Here is a 19,675-nt window from a genome sequence, read left to right on the forward strand (position 1 = left end):
CAACCTTTTGGTTATAGGCCATGAAACCAACCAATTGAGCCACACCTGCCAGGGCTAAAAGAACTGTCTTTTGAGGAGTAAATGAAATGCTGTAATACAAGATGGATACAAAGTAAAGGTTCAGTCACAGTTAATAAAACAAATGGACTAGCTCAGGCAAGGGTTGTTGGGGCTTCTCTTAGATTCAGCCACATTCAGTCACAGATCTCTCGGGTCACCTCTTCTGATAATATGCAGGCCCCGGCCCCAGCCTTTTCATTTTATTTCTCCCCCTGAGACTGTATCAAAGGCACAAGGGTCGTGTGACAAACACACTAGTGTGTTTTCAACAAGCTTGTTCCATCTAGCGCCACATTATCATACCCTAATAGCGAGGACGGCTTGGATTCCAGAAATTAGACCGTCTCTGCCTGGGAGGCGGGGCGTTTCGGGGGCGGGGCGGATAAACGGCCACGCCCCTCCCTAGCGACAACACGGTCGCTGCGGGGAGGGGCTCGGAACCCGGGCGTCTGGGCTCGGGTTTCCTCGGGGCAGAGAGAGCGCAGGACCGGCTTCCAGCGGGCTCCACCTCGTGCACCCCGCTGCTTCCGGCCCGCTGTGGTTCTCCATCTGAGACATGGGGAAAGTGAGGGGCCTGCGAGCCCGTGTGCACCAGGCTGCCGTGAGGCTCACGGGGCAATCCGCACCCGGCCTCGCTCCTCCGGCCCAGGAGGCGGCCCCACCGCCGGCCCCGGCCGGCGGAGTGGGGAAGAAGGTAAAGTAGGGGCCGCGGGCGGCCGTGACGGCTGGGGTGTGTGTCGAACGGGGATGGCTGGGATGGGGGCAGGGTCGGCGGGGGTGGGTTGGGGCGCCGCAGTGTGTCGCCTGGGGGGTCGTACGCTGGCTATGGCCCTGTGGTTCCCCACCTGCGTGCCTTCTGGATCCGCGGCGTTTGGTGGCCTCCAGGTTCATTTCACGTTGAGATAGCGGATGAGAGGTTGACTTTTCCCCGAGCCTTGAGCTGGAAAAAAAAAAAGCAACTTGGGACATTTGGGACAAACAAGCGACAGTAAAAGCCACAGGCAAGTACAACAAAGTAAAGGAGTTATTTTAAGGAAATAAAAGGAGGAAGTTGGAGAGGTTGTTTTGAACAAAATGCCATTGAAGAAAAGGACGAATTTAGGGTGGTGATGGTTTCTCATTGGCCGAGACCCTGGGGAGTCCGTTTCTTGCAGGGGATGCCTTGTACAGACAGCTTTTCCTGTTGGGCTCGTGGTCGGTGATGCCTCCCCGTGGAAGATTCCTCTGCTGGGGTGTGTGAGTGACTGTGTTCTGTGATCGGGTGTGTGCTGGGTGGAGCTCCCCTGCTGGCCTGGTCACTCCGTCCCAGGCAGGTTTCCCTGCATCTTCATGTCATAAGGCTGTTCCGTGAACTTATTTCCACTGATATTTCTGTCATGCTCTCTTCTTTTTCTCCCTTTCCTTCAGATGGCATCATGGCCATCGATCTGTCTTCAAATTTGCTGATTGTTTCTGCTGGTGGCTCAGCTCTAGTGTGGGACCTCTCGAGTGAAATTTGATCACCGTGTGTTCTGATTCCAGATTTTATTTTATGTCTCAATAGTGCCTCTCTCTTCCTGATAGGCTCTGTTTGGTGAGATGGCATCGTACGCCCCCGCAGTTCTGTAGACAATGTCCCTTCTAGAGCTGCGGCCTCATTTGCAACGGCTGTTTTGAACTCTTAGTAAGTTCAACATGCGGGCCCCTTAATGCAGCTGCAGCCACCTCGGTCACACTTTCCTGTTTCTCTGCACGGGTCATACTTGGTTGCTGTGAGAAACCGGACATGTGGGGAGTGCACTGTGGCACCCCCAGGGGACCGACGGGTCCTGTTTGCCTGGTCTTTTTACTTATGTATTGGCCTGGCTCTGAACTGTGTGCAGCCTCCAGCGTGCAGCCTTCGGTCTCCTTGCTTGTATTTTTGTTGTTGTTTTCATCTTTGCACCCGGCTTCCTGGATCAGTATAAGCCACTATTGGTCAGAGTGGGGGTAAGCCCCTCCCTCGTCCAGTTAGGTTCCTGCCCTTCACCACTGGGTGCGTGTGAGGCCCGCACGGTGCTTTCGCCGCTGGGAGTTTGTTTTTGATCCACTTTTAGCCAGGGTCTGGAAGTTCTGACTTTCCCCTGATCGCTCCTGAGCCAGCGTGGCATAAGCCTCTCGGCCTGCAGAATGTCAGGGGCGCTCTCCTGCAGGTGCTACTGGGCTAGCGCCCGGGATCGTTCAGCCAGCGCTGGCTCAGAGCTTGTGCCTGGGCCCTGTGCCCGGGGTCCTTCGCTGCATGGTGTTTGCTCGGACGTGGTTTCCAGGGTGCCCATCCAGCAGTGGTTGCTCCTGAGAGGGTGCAGTCCGGACCGCAAGGTGGACTGTGGTCCCGGAAGGGCTTTCGGCTGTTTTTGTGGTGTTCTCTCTGTTACACTCTGTGTGCGCGGCCAGGTGGCTGGTGGCTGCCAGCACTGCGGTGCTGTGAGCTGCACAGTCTGCACGGATCCCCAGTGTCCCACGCCACCCTTAGCACGGGCTTTTCCTCATTCTGTCCTGATAGAGCCAGTCCCCTCCTCGGAGGGCAGGGGCGGCTTCGGCTTCTCTCTGGTGACACCCCTCTCTGCAGGTGGAGCTGGGAGGCGGCCCCTAATCTCCTCGGCTTGTGGGTAGCTTCACTCTACGAACTGGGCAAGGACAGTCAGAGCCCAGGACCCCAGACCTTCCCTGCCTAGGGTGGAGTGTCTGCCCGACAAGTGAGGGGGGAGGGGCAGGGGGAGGGGGAGGAAACCCTGACTCTCTGGCCTTACCTTTTTGGAATAGAGTCTGCGCAGCTTGGTGGGGTGAGGGACTTGCCGGCCACCGCCTCCACGCCCAGGAAGCCATAGCCACAGACTGGGAACCGGGGGAAGGGGTAAAGTTCCTATGGTAGCTTCTGATATGCCATTGATTCTTTCTGTTGTTAATAAGACTTATAATTTTCACGAGTTAAATGGTAGTTGGGGAGACAGTCTGCCACACCCCCAGCCCCAGCTTTCATTTCCCGTGCTGGCCAGGTCAGATGGGGTTCCCTCCGCAGGTAAAACCCCGCCGGACCCGAGACTGCAGTTCAAATGACAAGGAAGCAAGCTGCCGTGAGCAAGAGTCAGCGGGCAGAGTAGGCCCCGGCAGTGGACCGCCCTGACGTCAGAAACACAGTCACGAGACAGGGACTACAGAGTAGCTCGGCCTACACTGTGAAAGACATGAAGGCACCAAACAGGAGAGAGAGAAAGAGAAAACCTTACCAAGATGAGGCGGACTTGGAGACAGAAGGCAATAAGAAGACTTTGTATTAAAAAAAAGTGTGCCCATCGAATTTTGATGTGGAATAATTGGACAGAATTCTGATTTCTAGTCACATGATGACACTGTACACTGTGCAAAAGCACCGGCCCCTTTTATGTTAAGCTCCCGAAGGGGAAGCAATGAGGTAACAGGCACGCTGTGGGAAACGCCGAAGCGACAGAGAGGAGTTGAGTGTCAGTGTGTGCAGACTTCCGCGTGTGACCGGGGGCTCCGCCTTGTGGGGCGGTGCCAGCTGAGGTGGCCTCCCCCTCTGCCCGGTGTCCCCCAGGCTCCTCAGTGCTTCACATGTGGGTTCTCTGAGGTCTCTTGTTCACCACACCAGGGACATCCCCAAGAGTTAGGGCTTCTGTCAGGCACTCTGGGTGGGCGCATGTAGCCCAGCACCATCTTGGTCCTCAGGCCATTTTCCGTGCCACCCATATCCTGTCCATTGGTGTGTGACTCCCCCGGGGGTGGGTGCTGAAGTCCCTGCCAAGGCACCTGTCCGGGAGCTTGGCCCTGGAGTGAGCTGGATGTGTGTGGGAGGCGGATCCTGGGTGAGCGCGTGTGATGCGCAGTGACGTGGAGGGCTCTGAACCCTGAGGCAGGGAAGAAGGTGGGTAGGAAGCAGACCTGGGAGGGGCAGTGCCGAGGGGGAGGAAGGGATGTAAAGCCGGAGAGTGCCGGAGGAGTGAGAAGATGCAGGGTTTGGGGGGAGATCCCGAGTCTGGTCTGAGATGGTTCTTAAGCCAGGAGCCCAGCCCCCTGGTGATTGAGGCGGGCAGGAAGGGGTCACTGTGGGGCTCTGGGGTCTGAGCGCTGAGGATCCTGGGCTCCCCTGCTGGGCCTGGGGAGTGAGGACAGGTTCCCAGGTCCTCCTCCTCGGGTAGCCGGGCCAGTCCCTACGCAGCTTGAGGCCCTCGTCCTGGGGTCTCCCTACGTTTTGATGGGCCTTGCATTTTACCATGAAGCCATGTAGCGAGTCTTACGTGGTCTTCTTTCTTTCATTTGCAGGAGTGGGCTTTTGTGAACACCGACATCTTTGCCAGGACCCAGATAGACCCCGGCACCTTGGTGCAGAAGCTGGACCTGGACGCGAGGAGTGTCGCTTCCATCAGGAGAGGTGAGAGGGTTCGGCTGTTTACGGTGCCGGCTGGCTTTGAGTTGTTCATGCACATGGGTCAGGGCATTTCAATTGTCTATGCATTTTAAAAAGGTTTGTATTAGTGGACAAATTTAAGATCTATTAAATTAGAAAGAATGGTGTAAAGAAATCCCATGTGCCCATCAGCCACCGTCAGCACACCCCTACCGCGTTATTTCAAAGCTGTCAGTTTGCTTCGTGGTTCGTTAGTGTCTATTTCTGAGGGCTCTTGAGAAAAGCTGTCTACGATGCTGTTATTACATCTGAGCAAGTTAGCACTCATTTCTTCTTATCAAATAAACACGCAGTGCCCGCATCTTCACGATGCCTCGTAAAGCTTCTTTGTACAACTCAGGGCGCACACGAGGGCCCACACTGCACAGAGGCCCCTGCCGACCTTTTCCCGTGTGTTTCTCGATCCAGCTGAGCTCTCGGCCAGAGCTTTCACCTGAGCATCCCCGGATGCCCCGGAGTGGAGTGAGCTCTCTCGGACTGGGAGGGTGCACCACCCAGTGTGGAGGGAGACCCCAAGGCTGCCGCCGAGGTGTGAGCTGCACGTGTATGGTTGAGCATTTAAAACACTGGAGGTGTCTAACCTCGTGCAGAGCCCTCAGGCCTCGGGGGCAGGGCTGCTTCGCCTTGTCCCTCTGTAACCCCACTGCACCTGACCGGCACACCCGTTCCTCTGATTCCTGCCCACGGCACGCCTCATCTCTGAACTCGTACGTAGCTGTGCTGTGTGTCTCACTGCTTCATCAGTCTCTGTGTTCTCTTGGTTGGCTCTCTGGTGAAATACGTACAGACTGTTCTTGCTGGATGACTAAGCAGCACCCAGATTTTTGTATCATTTTCCAGGTTTCCATCTACACTTGCTAAACAACTTAGAGTTGTAAGATGCGAATATTTCATTGGCTTGAGTTATGAGGTCTGTCCAGAAAAAGTCCAGGCATTGTTAATATAATGAGAATGGTTTGCTCAGCGTTGATGTAACCTGGCGGCCAAGGAGAATGGACTGGAATGCACACGTGTGAACAATCACTTGACTGCACTAGTCAGTGGGGGTGTTAGACCCACTGAGTGAGCGTGTGCACTGTGTGGCCGTCATATTCAAACTGACTGAGTGAGTAGAGCAACGAATCTGCATCACAGTTTGCAGTAAGCTTGAACATTCCTCCATGGAAACTATTCAGGTGATTCAGAAGGCCGCAGCTATGGCAACTGGTGATTGGCACCTTCATGACAATGTGCCTGCTCAAGCATCACATCACATGCAGAGTTTTTGGTGAAACATCAAATCACCCAGGTGACTCAGCCCTACTACAGCCCAGATTTGGCGCCCTGTGACTTCTGGCTTCTCCCCAAACTTAAATCTCCTTTGAAAGGGAAGAGATTTCAGACCATCTATGAGATTCAGGAAAATACGATGGGGCAGCTGATGGTGAATGGGAGAACTGTGTGAGGTCCCAAGGAGCCTACATTGAAGGGGACTGAGGCATCATTGTTCTGTGTACAGTGTTTCTTGTATCTTCTACAATAAATATTTCTGTTTTTCATATTACATGGCTAGACGCCCTCTGGACTGCCCTCATGTATCAGGCATCTTTTGTGGGGTGATGTTTGTTTGCATCATTGCCTTGGATTTTCGTTGTCACTGGGGAGGTGTATCCGACTCTCCCAGCCGTTCTTTGTGCACTGAAACCGCAGAGAGCAGACATCTCCCCGCTACTCTCCTAGGGAGCCCGCAAATTAGGTTCATAAAGGACAGACCAACAAGAGAAAAGCAGTTTACTAATGTGTGCAGTGCATGTCACGCGGACGAGACAGCGGTGATGAGCAGTTCAAAGGGGCGATGAGAACCTGGCTTCTGTAACATTGTAGCAAAGAGCAGCGCACTTACAGTCTTGCAGGGCCCAGACCGGGGGAAGGTGAATAAATATGCAGGGAACGAATGGAGGAGGGTGCTTGGAGAGGGTACCGCTGGCAGTCCTCATTTTGCAGAAGTTTCTTTGGTGAGCGCCGTGGTCAAACCCTTGTCTGTGTTCACTGATTCTCTTACAGCTTGTCTGGGTGTTTGGGGAGGTTCCGATCGCCTATCTTAACCTTGAGTGAGCGCTTTACATATGATTGTGGTTAGATATTTGGCATTTCATACAAAAACTAGGATTTTTTAAAATTGCCGAGATAGTATTCCACCAGAGAGCTACAAATGCTATCTTCTGACAGTTTCCAGTGGTGGCTGTTCCCCTCTCCCGCCTGTCACCCTGGGCCCTCCCTCCTTCCTGCCGCCCCTGGTGGGTGTGGGGCCAAGGCTGCCTTCTGCCTGTGGGGTGGGCCCTGCCTTTTTGGGCCAGGTTGGCATTTGCCTTGCCTGTTGGTGGGGCATGCACCCAGAAGGAGAAGCCACCTGTGCACAGCCAGTGTCTCCGAGCAGTGTGCAGGGAGTGGGGGGGACAGAGCATTAGTTTACAGTCACAAGCCTGAGTTGGAGCCCTGGTGTTGTGTGTTGTTGGCCGTTGGATTTGGGGGCATCTGTGTAGCTTCCTGGGACTGTTACTTCGTCGTGTGTCAGATGAGTGTGGCATCTGCTGGCAGGTGTGCTGCATGGGCCTCCCCGTGGGTCCTTCTGGGCTTCTTCGGCCGTGCTGCCCAGCGGTACTCCTGTGTCAGTGAGGGACTGGCCTCGTTTGTCCCCTTTCACAGACAAGGATGCAGTGCAGGGAGAGGCCAAGCCCCATTGTGGGCGCTGGCCCCTCAGAGCTGTGAGGCCCCGGCTGGGAATGGGAAGGCCCTTGGGACCTCCCTGTGGCACTGCTGGGTGGGTCTCTGTGGGGCATCGGCATAGCTGCACCTGCACGGGGAGAGGGGCCGAAGCTCTGCACCCCCCTTGAGGTCGCCCCAGGTCAGCACTAGCACCGTGGGGGCCTCGTCCCAGAGCTCGTGAGCCTTGTTTTCACACACCCTTTGGGGGTCTCTGATGCTGCCAAGTGCGGAACCCTGGCCCGGCGCCCAGTGGGTCCTGCTCGGCAGCTACGGGAACACAGCAGCCCTCTCATCTCGTCTCCGTGCAGATCCTGGGGCCCGGACAGGCCCCGTGGTTCTGCGCTGCACTCCCTCAAGTACTTCCTGGTCTCCCAATCAGGTCCCACAGCTGCTGGGGCTCCCGATGGAGCCCCCCAGGTGTCCCCAAGGTGTCCAGATGCTCAGGTTCCTGGTGCAGGTGTCTGTGTCTCGGCCTCAGCCCTACCTGAGCCTCCCTCTTCAGCAGCTGTGCAGTCTGGCCTCCTTATTGGCCACTGCCTGGATCTGCAACAGTGGGCTCAATGGTCCCCAGGCCTGAGCTGGGCCTGGTGGCTTGGGACAGGGGCAGGCCGTGTGGAAAGCGGCATCTGATGACTCACGCGCTAGCTGCTCAGTGATCTCCTGGGCAAGGCGAGGGCGCCCGTCTGCCTGGATTAGCGCAGACGGGTCCCTCCTTCGGGCCTTCACCCTGGGCTGAGTCACAAATAGAACAGCTCCCCGTGTCTCTGCTGCTGTGTCTCTGCCTTGCAGCCCGTGCGCACCGGGAGAGGCTGAGCCCGCTCACGGGGGAGCCTTGCCTGGTTGTGAGGCCCTCCCAACTCATCCACCACCAACCTGACTCCCCCTTGCGGATGACTCCCAGCCACCACCAGCCAAGCTGGCTTTGCCCTGCGGGTCAGGGCCCCTGGGCTCACGGACCTGTCTGTGGAGCAGCTTCCAGGATCCTCTGTGTCCTTTCTTGGTGTGGGGGCTTGATGTATGTGGCAGTGCGTTCCTCCCCCACACAGGTCGCTTCCCTGCCGTTCTACTTCTAGTCCTATATTCCTTGAATGCTGGGCAGTGGCAGAGAACAAGCCTGCCCAGTTCTCAGACAGGTACCTGGGGTGCGGCACCAGTACTCCATCCCGGGGCCTGGGTGGGCGCTGCTAGCCCCAGACGCGTGCGGGAGGGGCGGGCAGGGTGGGACGGGCCTGCAGGAGACAGGCCTGCGTTAGGGGCACAGGAGCGGAAGGACCGGAGGGGGGGAGCCTCAGCATTGCCAGCACGCTGGACGGCTTGGAGGCACCAGGGGGCTGTGCTGGAAGCGTTTCTGCTGGGCTGTCTGGCGGGAGAGATTGGGGAGTGGCTGTGGTGAGTGGACAGGGAGGCCGCAGTGGAGGGACTTTGCTGCAGGGACACTGGGGACGTGTGTACCTGCCTTCTCTGTCTCTAGGCCTGTGCTGCTGAGACACCCGCATCCCGCAAGCAGAGAGACCGAAGTACCGAAGTACCGTGCCTGCGCTTTCCCTGTTCCCTTCCCCTGTGCCTCTGACCCACCGCAGGGGTTTCCTCGGAAGTGGGAGGCAGGAGCAGGAGCAGGCGCAGGCGCAGGGCTGCTCAGCAGAGGGCGGCAAAGCTGCATCTCCTCCAGCCCAGCTCAGGTTGCAGAGGCCCGTCCTGCCTCTGGAAAGGCGCTGGGAAGGCCGGGCTGCAGCACACCGGGAACCCGAGGGCTTTCCAGGGGGTGTTCAGAGGTTTTCCTAAAAGCCCCTTCGAAGGCCCTTCCCACCCTTCCTCCAGCCTTGCAGTCAGGGTGGCACAGACTCCACCAGACAGCCTCCCTTCCTCGCCTCCACCCCGCCTGCAGCTGTGAAAGGGGAACTGACTAGGGAGGGGAGGTGGAGAGGGAATCACTGCGTTGGAGGAGCCAGTTCTGGACAGACCACCTGGCGTTGCTTGTGGCTGCGTGGGCCCCTTGCGCTGTGCATGAATTCCCCTCCCCCCACTTTGGAACAAGCTGCAGCCGCTCGTGTCCCAGTGAGCTCCTCCCGGCTTTGGGCAGTGGTGTGCGGGAGGACCCACCCGCGGCCTGTGGGCACCTGTGAGGGCGTGTGTGCACGCACTGTGCTGAGAGGTGCAGTGTGGGCGGGTCCGAGGTGCCGAGTCCTTAGTGGCCTAAGCTCACCCTGGGTCCATCCCTCCCGTTAATAATCTGAAGAAGGTGATAGAGACAGGCGGGGTGGTGGAGGTGGCGGTTTGGGGGGGGCATTGGGAGACAGGCTGGGGTGGGGGCAGGCAGTGGCAGGACAGTCTGCCCAGGGGAGAGCTGGGTCCTGCACCCCCAGGAGGGCTCCTGCCCTCTTGTTCACCCAAGGGTGCTACTTATTCCTTCCCGTCAGTTGGTTGGGGGCTTGGGGTCCACCTCTGATGGAAGACAGCTTTTCGGCCACAGAACTGAAACCACAGGTCGCCCCACAGCCTTCCGAGTACTGCAGCGATCTCGGGACCGTGGTGTGGCTGTCTGAGAGGAGTCGGCCCCAGGGTTAGGAGTCTGTCCTTCTGACGTACTCAGCGGTTTGGGGCGCCTGCGGGTTCATTATGAGACAGGTGCTGCAACAAAGGGGGGGTGCATTAGCAGTAATACCGGGCGGGTGGGTGTTGAAAACCATGTCGATGGGGCTGTTGGGTTTGTAATCTCTCCTTCTAGGACATTGTCTGATGAGGGCAGTTCATCCTCAGTTTGTTTTATAGCTTTGGGTTTTTTTAATGGCCACCTAATTACAAAGGCGCAGTATAAATGATGAGGAAAACCTGGACACGAAGAAAAACGAATGGAGCACGGTCCCTGTGCCTGCACCTGCACCCTCAGTGGGCAACCCCTCGTTTCCAGCTGTGCCCAGAGCGGGCGGCCCGGCCTTCCTGTGTTCTGGCTGCTTGTCCAGCTGCCTGGTGCCGGGCCGTCCTCTTGCCCCGGGGTGTCCCTCCGCCCTGAGGTGTCCCTGTGATGCTCCCCCACCAACAGCTCCTGCGCTGATGCCCACACCACTGCTTCCTCAGTGGTAGGATAGGACGTGGGGCATGTCAGTGTGAAAACTGAGGGCCGGGCCCTGGTGCAGCCTTCCCCACCACAGGCATCTCTGTCCCCGCCCCTCTCTGCACACGGGCGTGCCCTGGCTCTCACTTCCCCACCCGGGCTCTGTGATGGTCGGCACACAGTGGTCTTGCTCCTCACATCTGTGAATGTGAGTGAATACGTTTGCAGATACAACTATAGTGGTGGAGGCCCTGGCTGGTGTGGCTCAGTGGACTGAGTGCTGGCCTGCAAACCAAAGGGTTGCTGGTTGGATTCCCAGTCAGGGCACATGCCTGGGTTGCAGGCCAGGTCCCTGGTAGGGGGCATGTGAGAGGCAACCACACACTATTGTTCCTCTCCCTCTCTTCCTCCTTCCCTTCCCCTCTCCCTAAAAGTAAATAAATAAAATCTTAAAAAAAAACTATAGTGGTGGAATTGCTAAGGCAAGTGTGTGCACACTCAGAATGCCAGGAGACGGTGCCAGTTTGCCTTGTGAAGGCGCTGCGCACGGAGCTCCCACCCGGCGCGCACGAGTCTGCCGCTGGTCCGTGCCAGCCGGGGCAGGTGCGGGTCTCTGCCGCGTGAGGAGAGAGTGGACAGTGGGGTCTGGCCTGCAGAGTGCGCTGTTCGGATGAGCATTCACTGGCCCTGTTTCTGTCTGAGTGGCCCATCTGCGTCCCTTTCCCAGTTTTCCCCTAGGCTTGTTCTTACTGGCTGGGCAGGGCTCTTTACATAGGAAGGACCCGTTTTGTCATCTGCAGATGTTCGCCTGCTCCCCCCAACCCCATAGTGCCTTTTGAGTTTGTTCACAAATTTTTTTTCCTGCCCAGGCTTTAAATTTGCATGCAGTCAAATCTGTGTTTTCCTTGTGTTTTGTAACTCTTCTGTGTTTTCTGTAGAGCTTCCAAGGCCTTTATGTTTTGTTTACATATTAATTTGTTGGGACCTTCCAGAGGGGTGTGAGTGGTTTCTACTTTATTGTCCCCCAAATCTGTGTCTTAGGTTCTGTTTCTCCTTGTGGTGAGGGGAGCGTTGGTACCACAGATGCCTTTGTGTTTCACGAGTCGGTCACGTCAGCCGAAGCCTGCAGTGCTCCCTCCCTGCCCGTGCGTGCCCCAGCACCTCCACACGGTGTCGTCACGCAGACGTCATTTCTGGAAAGGCCGATTACGTACCGATTTTCCTTCCAGTTCCATTGCGACGTGCTCATGTGATACCTGTGCCCTTCTGAGATGCAGCACCTGGGGGACCGGCTCCTGTCCTCTGACCGTCCCACGCTGGTGGCAGCCATGGTGGCTTGATGAGGCCTGGGAGAGCAGGATGGGCTGCCCGGGCACGGGTGGCGCTGGGGCGGGCAGACAGGCGTGATCTTGCTGGGACTTTGCCGTCCGTTCCACGAGGCTCCTGTATGAGAGCAGAGCAGAGGGCTGCCGACCTCCCCAGCACCTCCGTGGTTGTGCTCCCGTTTTCCGGGCGGGCGCACTGAAGCGCAGCTCGGCCGGACAGCTGCCCGAGGCGTGTCTCTACCATCAGACTCCGCAGCTCGCGGTTCTGCCGTGCACAGGAGTGTTTTACCTTCCGCTTTCTCGTGAGGGCAGCCTGCACCTGAGTCTGCACCAGGCCTCCTCTCTGGGCACTAGGTGCTGTTTTGGTCCGTACCTGCCTGAGGTTACCACCGGCGCCCGAGGGCCATGCCGGCACCTTGGCGTGGGCACTGGGCGGGGCTCAGGCACTGGGGAGAAGCCTGGTCTGCCGAGCAGGGGCCCGGGGTGGCCGGCCCTCCCTTCCCACCTGCAGTCACTCGGTCAGTTGATTTTGTTTTTCTCCAAGTAATGGTTTTTTATTGTATTTGTTTTCCATTACCATGTAGTCCCCTCATATCCCTTCCCCTCTGCAGTCACCACACTGTTGTCCATGTCCACGAGTCCTTTTTCCTCAATCCCTCCACCCCCATAGCTGTCACCCTGCTCTCCATGAGTCTGTCCCCATTTTCCTTGTTAGTTCAGTGTGTTCATTGGATTCCACATAGGAGTGAGATCATATGGTGTTTGTCTTTCTCTGGTGGGCTTATTTCACTCAGCATCGTGTTCTCCAGATCCATCCACACTGATGCAAAGGGTGAAACTTTCTTCTTTTTTACGGCTGAGTAGCATTCCATTGTGTAGATCTCCCAGAGTTGTTTTGCCCACTCATCTACTGATGGACGTGGGCTGCTTCCATAGCGTGGTGATTGTAAATAATGCTACAGTGAACATAGGGGTGCTTGTGTTCTTTAAAATCCGTGTTTTGGGTTCCTTCAGATATATTCCCAGAAGTGGGATTGCTGGGTCAAAAGGCAGATCCATTTCTAATTGTTTGAGGTATCGCCACACTGCTTTCCACGGTGGCTGCACCAGCCTGCATTCCCACCACCAGGGCACGAGGGTTTTCTTTGCTCCACATCCTCGCCAGCGCTTGTCGTTGGTGGTTGTTAACGTTGTTTTTATCTTGGGTTCTAGAGGATTTTGCTCTTTGCCTTCCCGGTACCTGCCCGGATTCAGGCGAGCACTCCGGCTGGCATGGCCTGCCCTGCTGTGCGCGTCACTCTCACTCTGTCACTCCCCAGGGATGCTGCCGGACGCCTCGTCCCCCCCCCCCCCCCCCCGTGGCCGCGGGCCTGCAGTGTTGGCTTTCGGCATGTCTGGAAGTACAACGTGGGCTGGCACGCAGGGCCTCCCTTGCGGCGAAGGGCTGTGATTTCCATGACGTGGTGTGCTCCAGGGCTTGTCCGAGTTTCCGGCACGAGCGGGATCGCCGCCTGGCTCTTGACGGGACTTGTTTCTGTGTTGTTTTTCCTTGGACACCGTGGACCTGTTGTAACAGCCCAGGAAGCCTGTGGAGGGGCAGGATGAGTCCGGGCGTGCATCTTGCATAGAGCGTCCTGGGTTCTCCCCAGCTCGTCTCTGGGGAGCCCGGCGAGGCCAAGGAAGCGTGGCCAGGCAGGAGCTTGCCAGCCTGGAGCTCGCTCCGTTTTGGAGCAAGTGGAAGCAGAGGCGCCGATCCAGGCCCTCACATGTCCGCGCCCACACACCACACCCTGACGTGGGCAGATGGCCGTCGGACCGTGTCATCTTTGTGCCCTGGAGCGGCGCGCCCGGCAGCCTGGTGGCGTCCGCTTCCCCAGCACGGTCCCCTTGCTGCCCTCGGCTTGGGCTCTGTCTGAGTGTCCAGCCTGTCCAAGCAGAGTCCAGTGTCACCTGACGCACCAGCTGGCACTGCCTGCGCGTCTTCTCGGAGCCACATGATGCCTTCAGACACATGGTGGCCATCTTTGTCCAGCGGGGACTCAGGCGTGGCTGGCATGGTGCAACGGCTCACGCCCAGTGCAGTGGGCACCACGCGGCGCCTCGGCAGCCCTCCTACCTGAGAGTGCCTGTCTGGGGCAAGGGGTCCTGTGTCTCGCTTCCCACCCTCTGCCTGCTGTGAAGGAGGCGGCAGCCCAGGGGTCAGCGAGGCAGGCCCGAGACGTTCCGTGTTTTGCAGTCGGGGCCGTGGGCGTCATCTGGGTGCTCTGAGGGGCGGTGCCTATGTCCACGGCAAAGCCTTGACTTCTCCTTAAGAAAATGGTCTCAAGAAGGTGCTGCACTCAGCCTCTTGTGTGTCAACACGATGTTTTGGTCCTGTGATGAATTTGTAATTACAAAAGTGCCACACGCTGGTCATGAGTCCTGGTTTGCCTGGGGGAATAAAGCCCCGAACCCCAAGTCCCCGGTGCCCCTCCAGTGGCCTGGTCCCAGGGCTGCTGGCGAAGCCTCAGTGGGGCCCAGCCCGGGGACACTGCGGCGGAGGCCTGATGGCTGCGGGCCCACACGTCATGCTCCATTCCAGGCCTGGTCCACAGCAGATCCCCGTGGGCCGGTGCCCCCGAGCCTTGGTTTTTCTTCCTTTAAAATGGGACGACTCATGAGGTCACTGACATAAATGTGCCCAGTGCTGCTGTCATTAGGTGTCTTCAGGTAGCTAGCAAGTGCCACAGGCCAGCGAGTGTGACGGGGCCTTGGCACCTGGTGGCGAGCATTGTTGGACTTCCTCCCGGGCAGTGGGCAGACGAGGGAGGAGCAGGGAGGGGAGGCGCAGGCCTGACCGAGTGTGGGGCGCACCATGCTGGTACTCAAGCGGAGACAAGTGTCTTGGTCACCTCGGGCGGCCGTACCAGAGCCACAGTCCGGGGGGCTTAAACAGCAGGCATTGATTTCTCCCAGTCCTGGAGGACAGAAGTCTGAGGTCAAGGTCTCGGAGGGCTGGTTCCTCCTGAGGCCTCTCTCCTGGGTGGGTAGACGACCGTCTCCTCCCTGCGTCCTTGCATCGCCATCCCTCTGTGCATGTCTGTGTCCTGATCTCCTCATGCTGTGGGGACACCAGTCTTACTGGACTGGAACCCACCCACGTGCCCTCGTTTCAGCTTAATTACCTCGTTAAAGACCTTCTGCCCCAGTGCTGCCAGTTCTAAGGTGCTGGGAATAGGGCTTCACCGTGTGAATTCCAGCACAGAGTTCAGCCCTGACAAGAGAGGCGTGAGACAGGCCATGGTGGCGAGGACAGGGTGGTGAAGAGGGGAGGCGCAGGCCTGGGGGTTGAAGTCCCCACAGAGAGCGAGCAGACAGTGCTTGGGGGATGGCGCAGCCGCTGAGGGGATGGGGCGGGCAGTGAGAAGGTCCGCGGGTGGCCCGTGACTGGATGACAGAGCTTTCCCGGGGAACAGAGCAGAAGGCGTGTGTTGTAGTCCACACCCCGACACCCGCAGCTGGGGGCACAGCCCCATGTGGGCAGGCGAGGGCGGACAGAGGGCTCTGGGAGAAGGCGCGTCTGAAGGGAGTGGGTTACCCTCGCTGGTTCAGGGACACGATGCAGGACCACCTGTCACTTGGACTGTACTCACCTGTGTCCTCTGGGCTTTCAGCAGCACCTGTGCAGAGACATCCAGGAAGTCGGGCACTGTGAGCCCTGGTCCCGGGCTCAGCAGAAGAGGACCCCGGGTGCTGCGAGATGCCCACCCAGTTCTTGCTTGCTCATGGGTCCTCTTCGAGCTGTGTGGCCCTCCCTGGGCTTATGCTGCTTATGCTGCAGCTCTCCTAAAGGTCGTCCCTGGGTCGGGGTGGGGAGGGGGTAGGTGGAGGCCTGCCTGGGCTTCCTGGGGCAGCCTGGGGTGAGTTCCAGGCCCTTGCTTCAGAGGGACACCTGTGCGTAGGGCACCCCCTGACTTTGCGCTGATGTGCAGTGTGGTGTCCACAGCACCGCAGCAGCCGCCTCTCCGCCTTTCCCCGAGGGCTGGGAGAGGCTGGGGTCAGCCTCACACCACCCCCCCCCCCCCCGCCCCGCCCCAGTGCAACCCGGCTGCTGTGGGGCAGCGGTGCTGCCTGGGGCCATCACAGCCCACCCAGTTCTGCTCCCAGGCTTTGCGGGTGGGGGGCTTCAGGCTCTGTCCCGCGGGAACGGGGTGCTCCGCTCACTGCATGTGTGCTCTGTCCTCAGGTGCCGAGGCGAAGGTGATTTTGCCCAAGAAGGAGAAGCTGAAGCTGAGGCGTGAGCGGTGGCTGCAGAGTAAGTGCATCTCTCGTGTCCCGGGCGGCGACGTGGCTCGCTCACGGCCGGGGCGCAGACTGCCCCGTCCTCTGTCCTACTCACGGCCCCTTGTCGAGGATCAGGGCGGGCCACCCTCCAGGGGTGGGCTGGGGGCTCGGCAGCATGCCTGAGATGGCCCGTGATGCGACAGGCAGATGACCTCCGAGGAGGTGGCCCTGTGTGAGCTTCTGCAGAGCCTTGACTTCTCCTTGAGAAAATGGTCTCAAGACGGTGCTGCACCCAGCTTCTTGTGTGTGAACACGATGTTTTGGTCCTGTGATGTATTTGTAATTACAAAAGTGCCACACGCTGGTCGTGAGTCCTTGAGGGGACAGAACCGTCTAAAGGGGCAGGTGGAATCATGTCCCTCCAGCACGAGCCCTTTCAGACCTACAAGCACATACCGCGGTTGGAGTGTCTGGGCAACCGTGGTTCTCCGGTTCTCTGTGTGGTTCCAGGACCTCTGGGTCCAGGTCTTTGGGGGTCGGCGGGGCCCTTCTCCCCAAGTGCCTGTCCGTGACGGTGGATTTCCTTCATGGGCTCCAGCTAAATGTCACATGACAGGGTGAATGCCACTCTTCCTACCAATTTTGTTTTGGAAAACATATTTATTTTCTTTTTTTTTAAACATATTTATTTTTCATGATGCTGAATATTTGGTAATGTTTTTCTAAAGATTTTCTTGTGAAGATTATGCTGTAATTTTTTCTTGCTGTTGTATTTTTAGTGTGGTTCCACTAACTTATAAAATTAAGTCAGAATACAGTTGGCTTTCTGCTCGCAGATTCAGCCAACCTCGACTGAAAATACAGTCATGAGCCACATTCTGAGAAAGGTGGGAGAACGTCACGGGGGCAGTCACACGCACCCACACCCCCGGGCTTTACGGTGCAGCCTCCTGCGCCTGCACCACAAGCCTGTGTAGTGACCGGCTGGGTGAGGTCGAGCACCGGAGGAACGGCGCGGTCGGGGTCGGGGTCGGGGGGATGAGGTGAACTCGGGGTGCGTGAGGCCGCTACCGAGGAAGGTGGCCACCGTCTCACAGCGGACCTCTCCAAGTAGGACGTGTGCACTCTCGGACAGTGTAGTGAATGCACAGACCCGTAACCCGTGGACCGTGCACAGTTGTGTGTGCTGTGATTTTTCACATTTCTTTGTCACGTATCTGTTCATCTGTCTGTCCCTGTCTGCCTGTCCATCTACCAGCCCGGGTTTTATCTGTCTACACTTTCCAAAGTAAGTACAGACGTCAGTACCCTTTCTCCCAAACAGTTTGCTAGGTTCGGTATTTGTTTATGGTCCTTTTTATTTTTATTTTTAAATAAAATGTAATGCAGTGACACGCAAATCTTAAGTGTGTCATTGAAGGATCACGACAGTTGCACGCGCGTGTACAGATGTAGCCCTGTCGCTGCAGAACCGCCTCACCCCCAGGAGGCCCAGACTGCTGAGGGGCGGCCCCCGCTCTGTCTGTGGGTCACACTGTAGGTTTGCTGCTCTGGCTGTCACGTGACGGGAGCCATGCAGCCTGTGCCCTTTCTGTGTTTTCGAAACTCATCCGCGTTGCGTGTGGCTGCGGTCCACGACGCTCTGTTGCTGAGAAGCGTTTCTTTATATGGACATAGTATTTGGTGCCCACTTTCCTACTGATGGACACCTGGTCTTTTTTTCTCTTTTAGCCGCTATGACTAAGGCTGCTGTGAACATTCTTGACAAGCCTTTTTGTGGACTTATGTTTTCATTTCTCTTGGGTAAATACTTGAGAATGGAACACCGGGTCACAGGGTAGTTGTATGTTTAGTTTTACAAGCAACTACCAGATGTTTCTCTAAAGTGGCTGTGCATTTACACTCCCACCAGCGAGGCTGGGAGCTCTGGCTGCTACACGGCTTTCCAGGGCGTGGCGGTGGCCACCTGCTGAGCACAGAGCGGCAGCTCATTGCGGGGTCAGCGTTCATGGCCATGAACCAGCATCTTCCCGTCTTAACTGCCTGTTTGTGCTTCCTCTTCACTCAAGTGTTCCCTGAGGCTCTTTGCCTTTTTACTCTTGAGCTCTAAGAATTCTTACATGCTGCACACCTGTCCTTGGTCAGGTGTGTGTTACACAAATGATTTTCTCTCAGGCTGTGACTTCCTGTTTTCTAAAAAACCTGTATTGTTTTGGCTTTTATATTTAGGTTCCAGATCCATCTTGAATTAATGTTTGTCTGTGGTGTGGGTTTTCTTCTCAGTTGCTCAGCACTGTTTGTGATGAAGGCTTCTGTGTCCTCAGCCAGTTGCTGTGGTGTCTCTGTGACAAATCAAATGGCCCCCTGCAGTTTCTTGTACCTGAGCAAATACCAACAAAAATCCTGTTGGGGTTGTGACTGAGATTACTTTAAGTCTATTGATCAGCTTTGGGAGAATTTCCATTTTAACAATATGGACTCTTCAGGTCCATGGACATGGTATATCTCCCCAGTTACTTAGATTATGAGGAGGCACCCAGAAAAACCTGGGATTATCTTCTGGAGGGTGGGCCCCTTGTGGGACAGGCCTCCCCCGCTAGGCAAGTGTTCTGGGAACCCATCTGCATCAGTGCACTGGCTGGCACTGCTGTGAGAGGCTGTGTTCAGCGTCAGTGAGTTTTTTTCCTGAAGACTTTTTCAGTGCGTTTGCCCATTGCATGATGGGTGATTTACGAACGCACCTGCCCACTCTGCACTGAGTGTTCAGCAGTGTTTGACCCAAAACGGCGTGACCCCCATGTCCCACCCTCCCTATTTGTCTGATTTCACCCCAAGTGACTTTTTTTTGCTTTTAAAGATTTTATTTATTTTGGGGGGTAGTCAAACATTTATTCTTTATTTTATTTTTTTAATTTAAATTATTTTATTGTTGTTCAGTTACAGTTGACATATTTTCTCCCCTCCCTATTGGTTTTGTCCATGTATCCTTTATAGTAAGTAGTTCCTGAAAACCCTTCTCCCCACTGTCCCCTCCCTCCTCCCCTCTGGCTATTGTTAGATTGTTCTTAATTTCAGTGACTCTGGTTATATTTTCTTTTTTTTTTAGAGATTTTATTTATTTATTTTTAGAGAGGGAAGGGAGGGAGATAGAAAGAGAGAGAGAAACATCAATGTGCGGTTGCTGGGGGTTATGGCCTGCAACCCAGGCATGTACCCTGGCTGGGAATTGAACCTGCGACACTTTGGTTTGCGGCCCGCACTCAATCCACTGAGCTACGCCAGCCAGGGCTGGTTATATTTTCTTTGCTTTTTTTTTTGTTGATTATATTCCAGTTAAAGGTGAGATCATATGGTATTTGTCCCTCACCACCTGGCTTATTTGACTTAGCATAATACTCTCCAGTCCCATCCATGCTGCCACAAAGAGTATAAGCTCCTTCTTTCTCTAAAGATTTTATTTATTTTTAGAGAGAGGGGAAGGGAAGGAGAAAGAGGGAGAGAAACATCCATGATGTGCATGAGATGCATCAACTTGTTGCCTCTCACACACCCCCAACTGGGGACCTGTCCCACAACCCAGGCATGTGCTCTGCCCAGGAATCAAACCAGCGATCTTCTGGTTCATGAACCGCCACGGAACCACTGAGCCACATGAGCCCAGGGCCTGAGTGACTTTGTTTTGTTTCCCCAGATGAAAGAAGTCCTCAAAGGGAAACATTTTGCCAGTGTGGAAGAGGTGAAACAAAAGATGGCAGAAGCACTAAAAGGCATCAGAATTGACCATTT

The 19,675-nt window shown here is 56.3% G+C and overlaps 1 protein-coding gene across 1 annotated transcript in view; it reads left to right on the plus strand.

Annotated features, from left to right (window-relative positions):
* The first annotated feature begins 486 nt into the window (after positions 1–486).
* The window catches only part of FAM207A (family with sequence similarity 207 member A), a 31,214-nt gene continuing 12,025 nt past the window's right edge, over positions 487–19,675 (plus strand). The window contains exons 1-3 of the mRNA XM_028504852.2: positions 487–754; positions 4,360–4,468; positions 15,852–15,920. Coding sequence (XP_028360653.1) covers positions 617–754; positions 4,360–4,468; positions 15,852–15,920 — 316 coding nt within the window. The 5' untranslated portion in view covers positions 487–616. The remainder of the gene's footprint in view (positions 755–4,359; positions 4,469–15,851; positions 15,921–19,675) is intronic.

This window comes from Phyllostomus discolor, chromosome 2 (assembly GCF_004126475.2).
Source record: "Phyllostomus discolor isolate MPI-MPIP mPhyDis1 chromosome 2, mPhyDis1.pri.v3, whole genome shotgun sequence".
NCBI classification, from domain to species: domain Eukaryota; kingdom Metazoa; phylum Chordata; class Mammalia; order Chiroptera; family Phyllostomidae; genus Phyllostomus; species Phyllostomus discolor.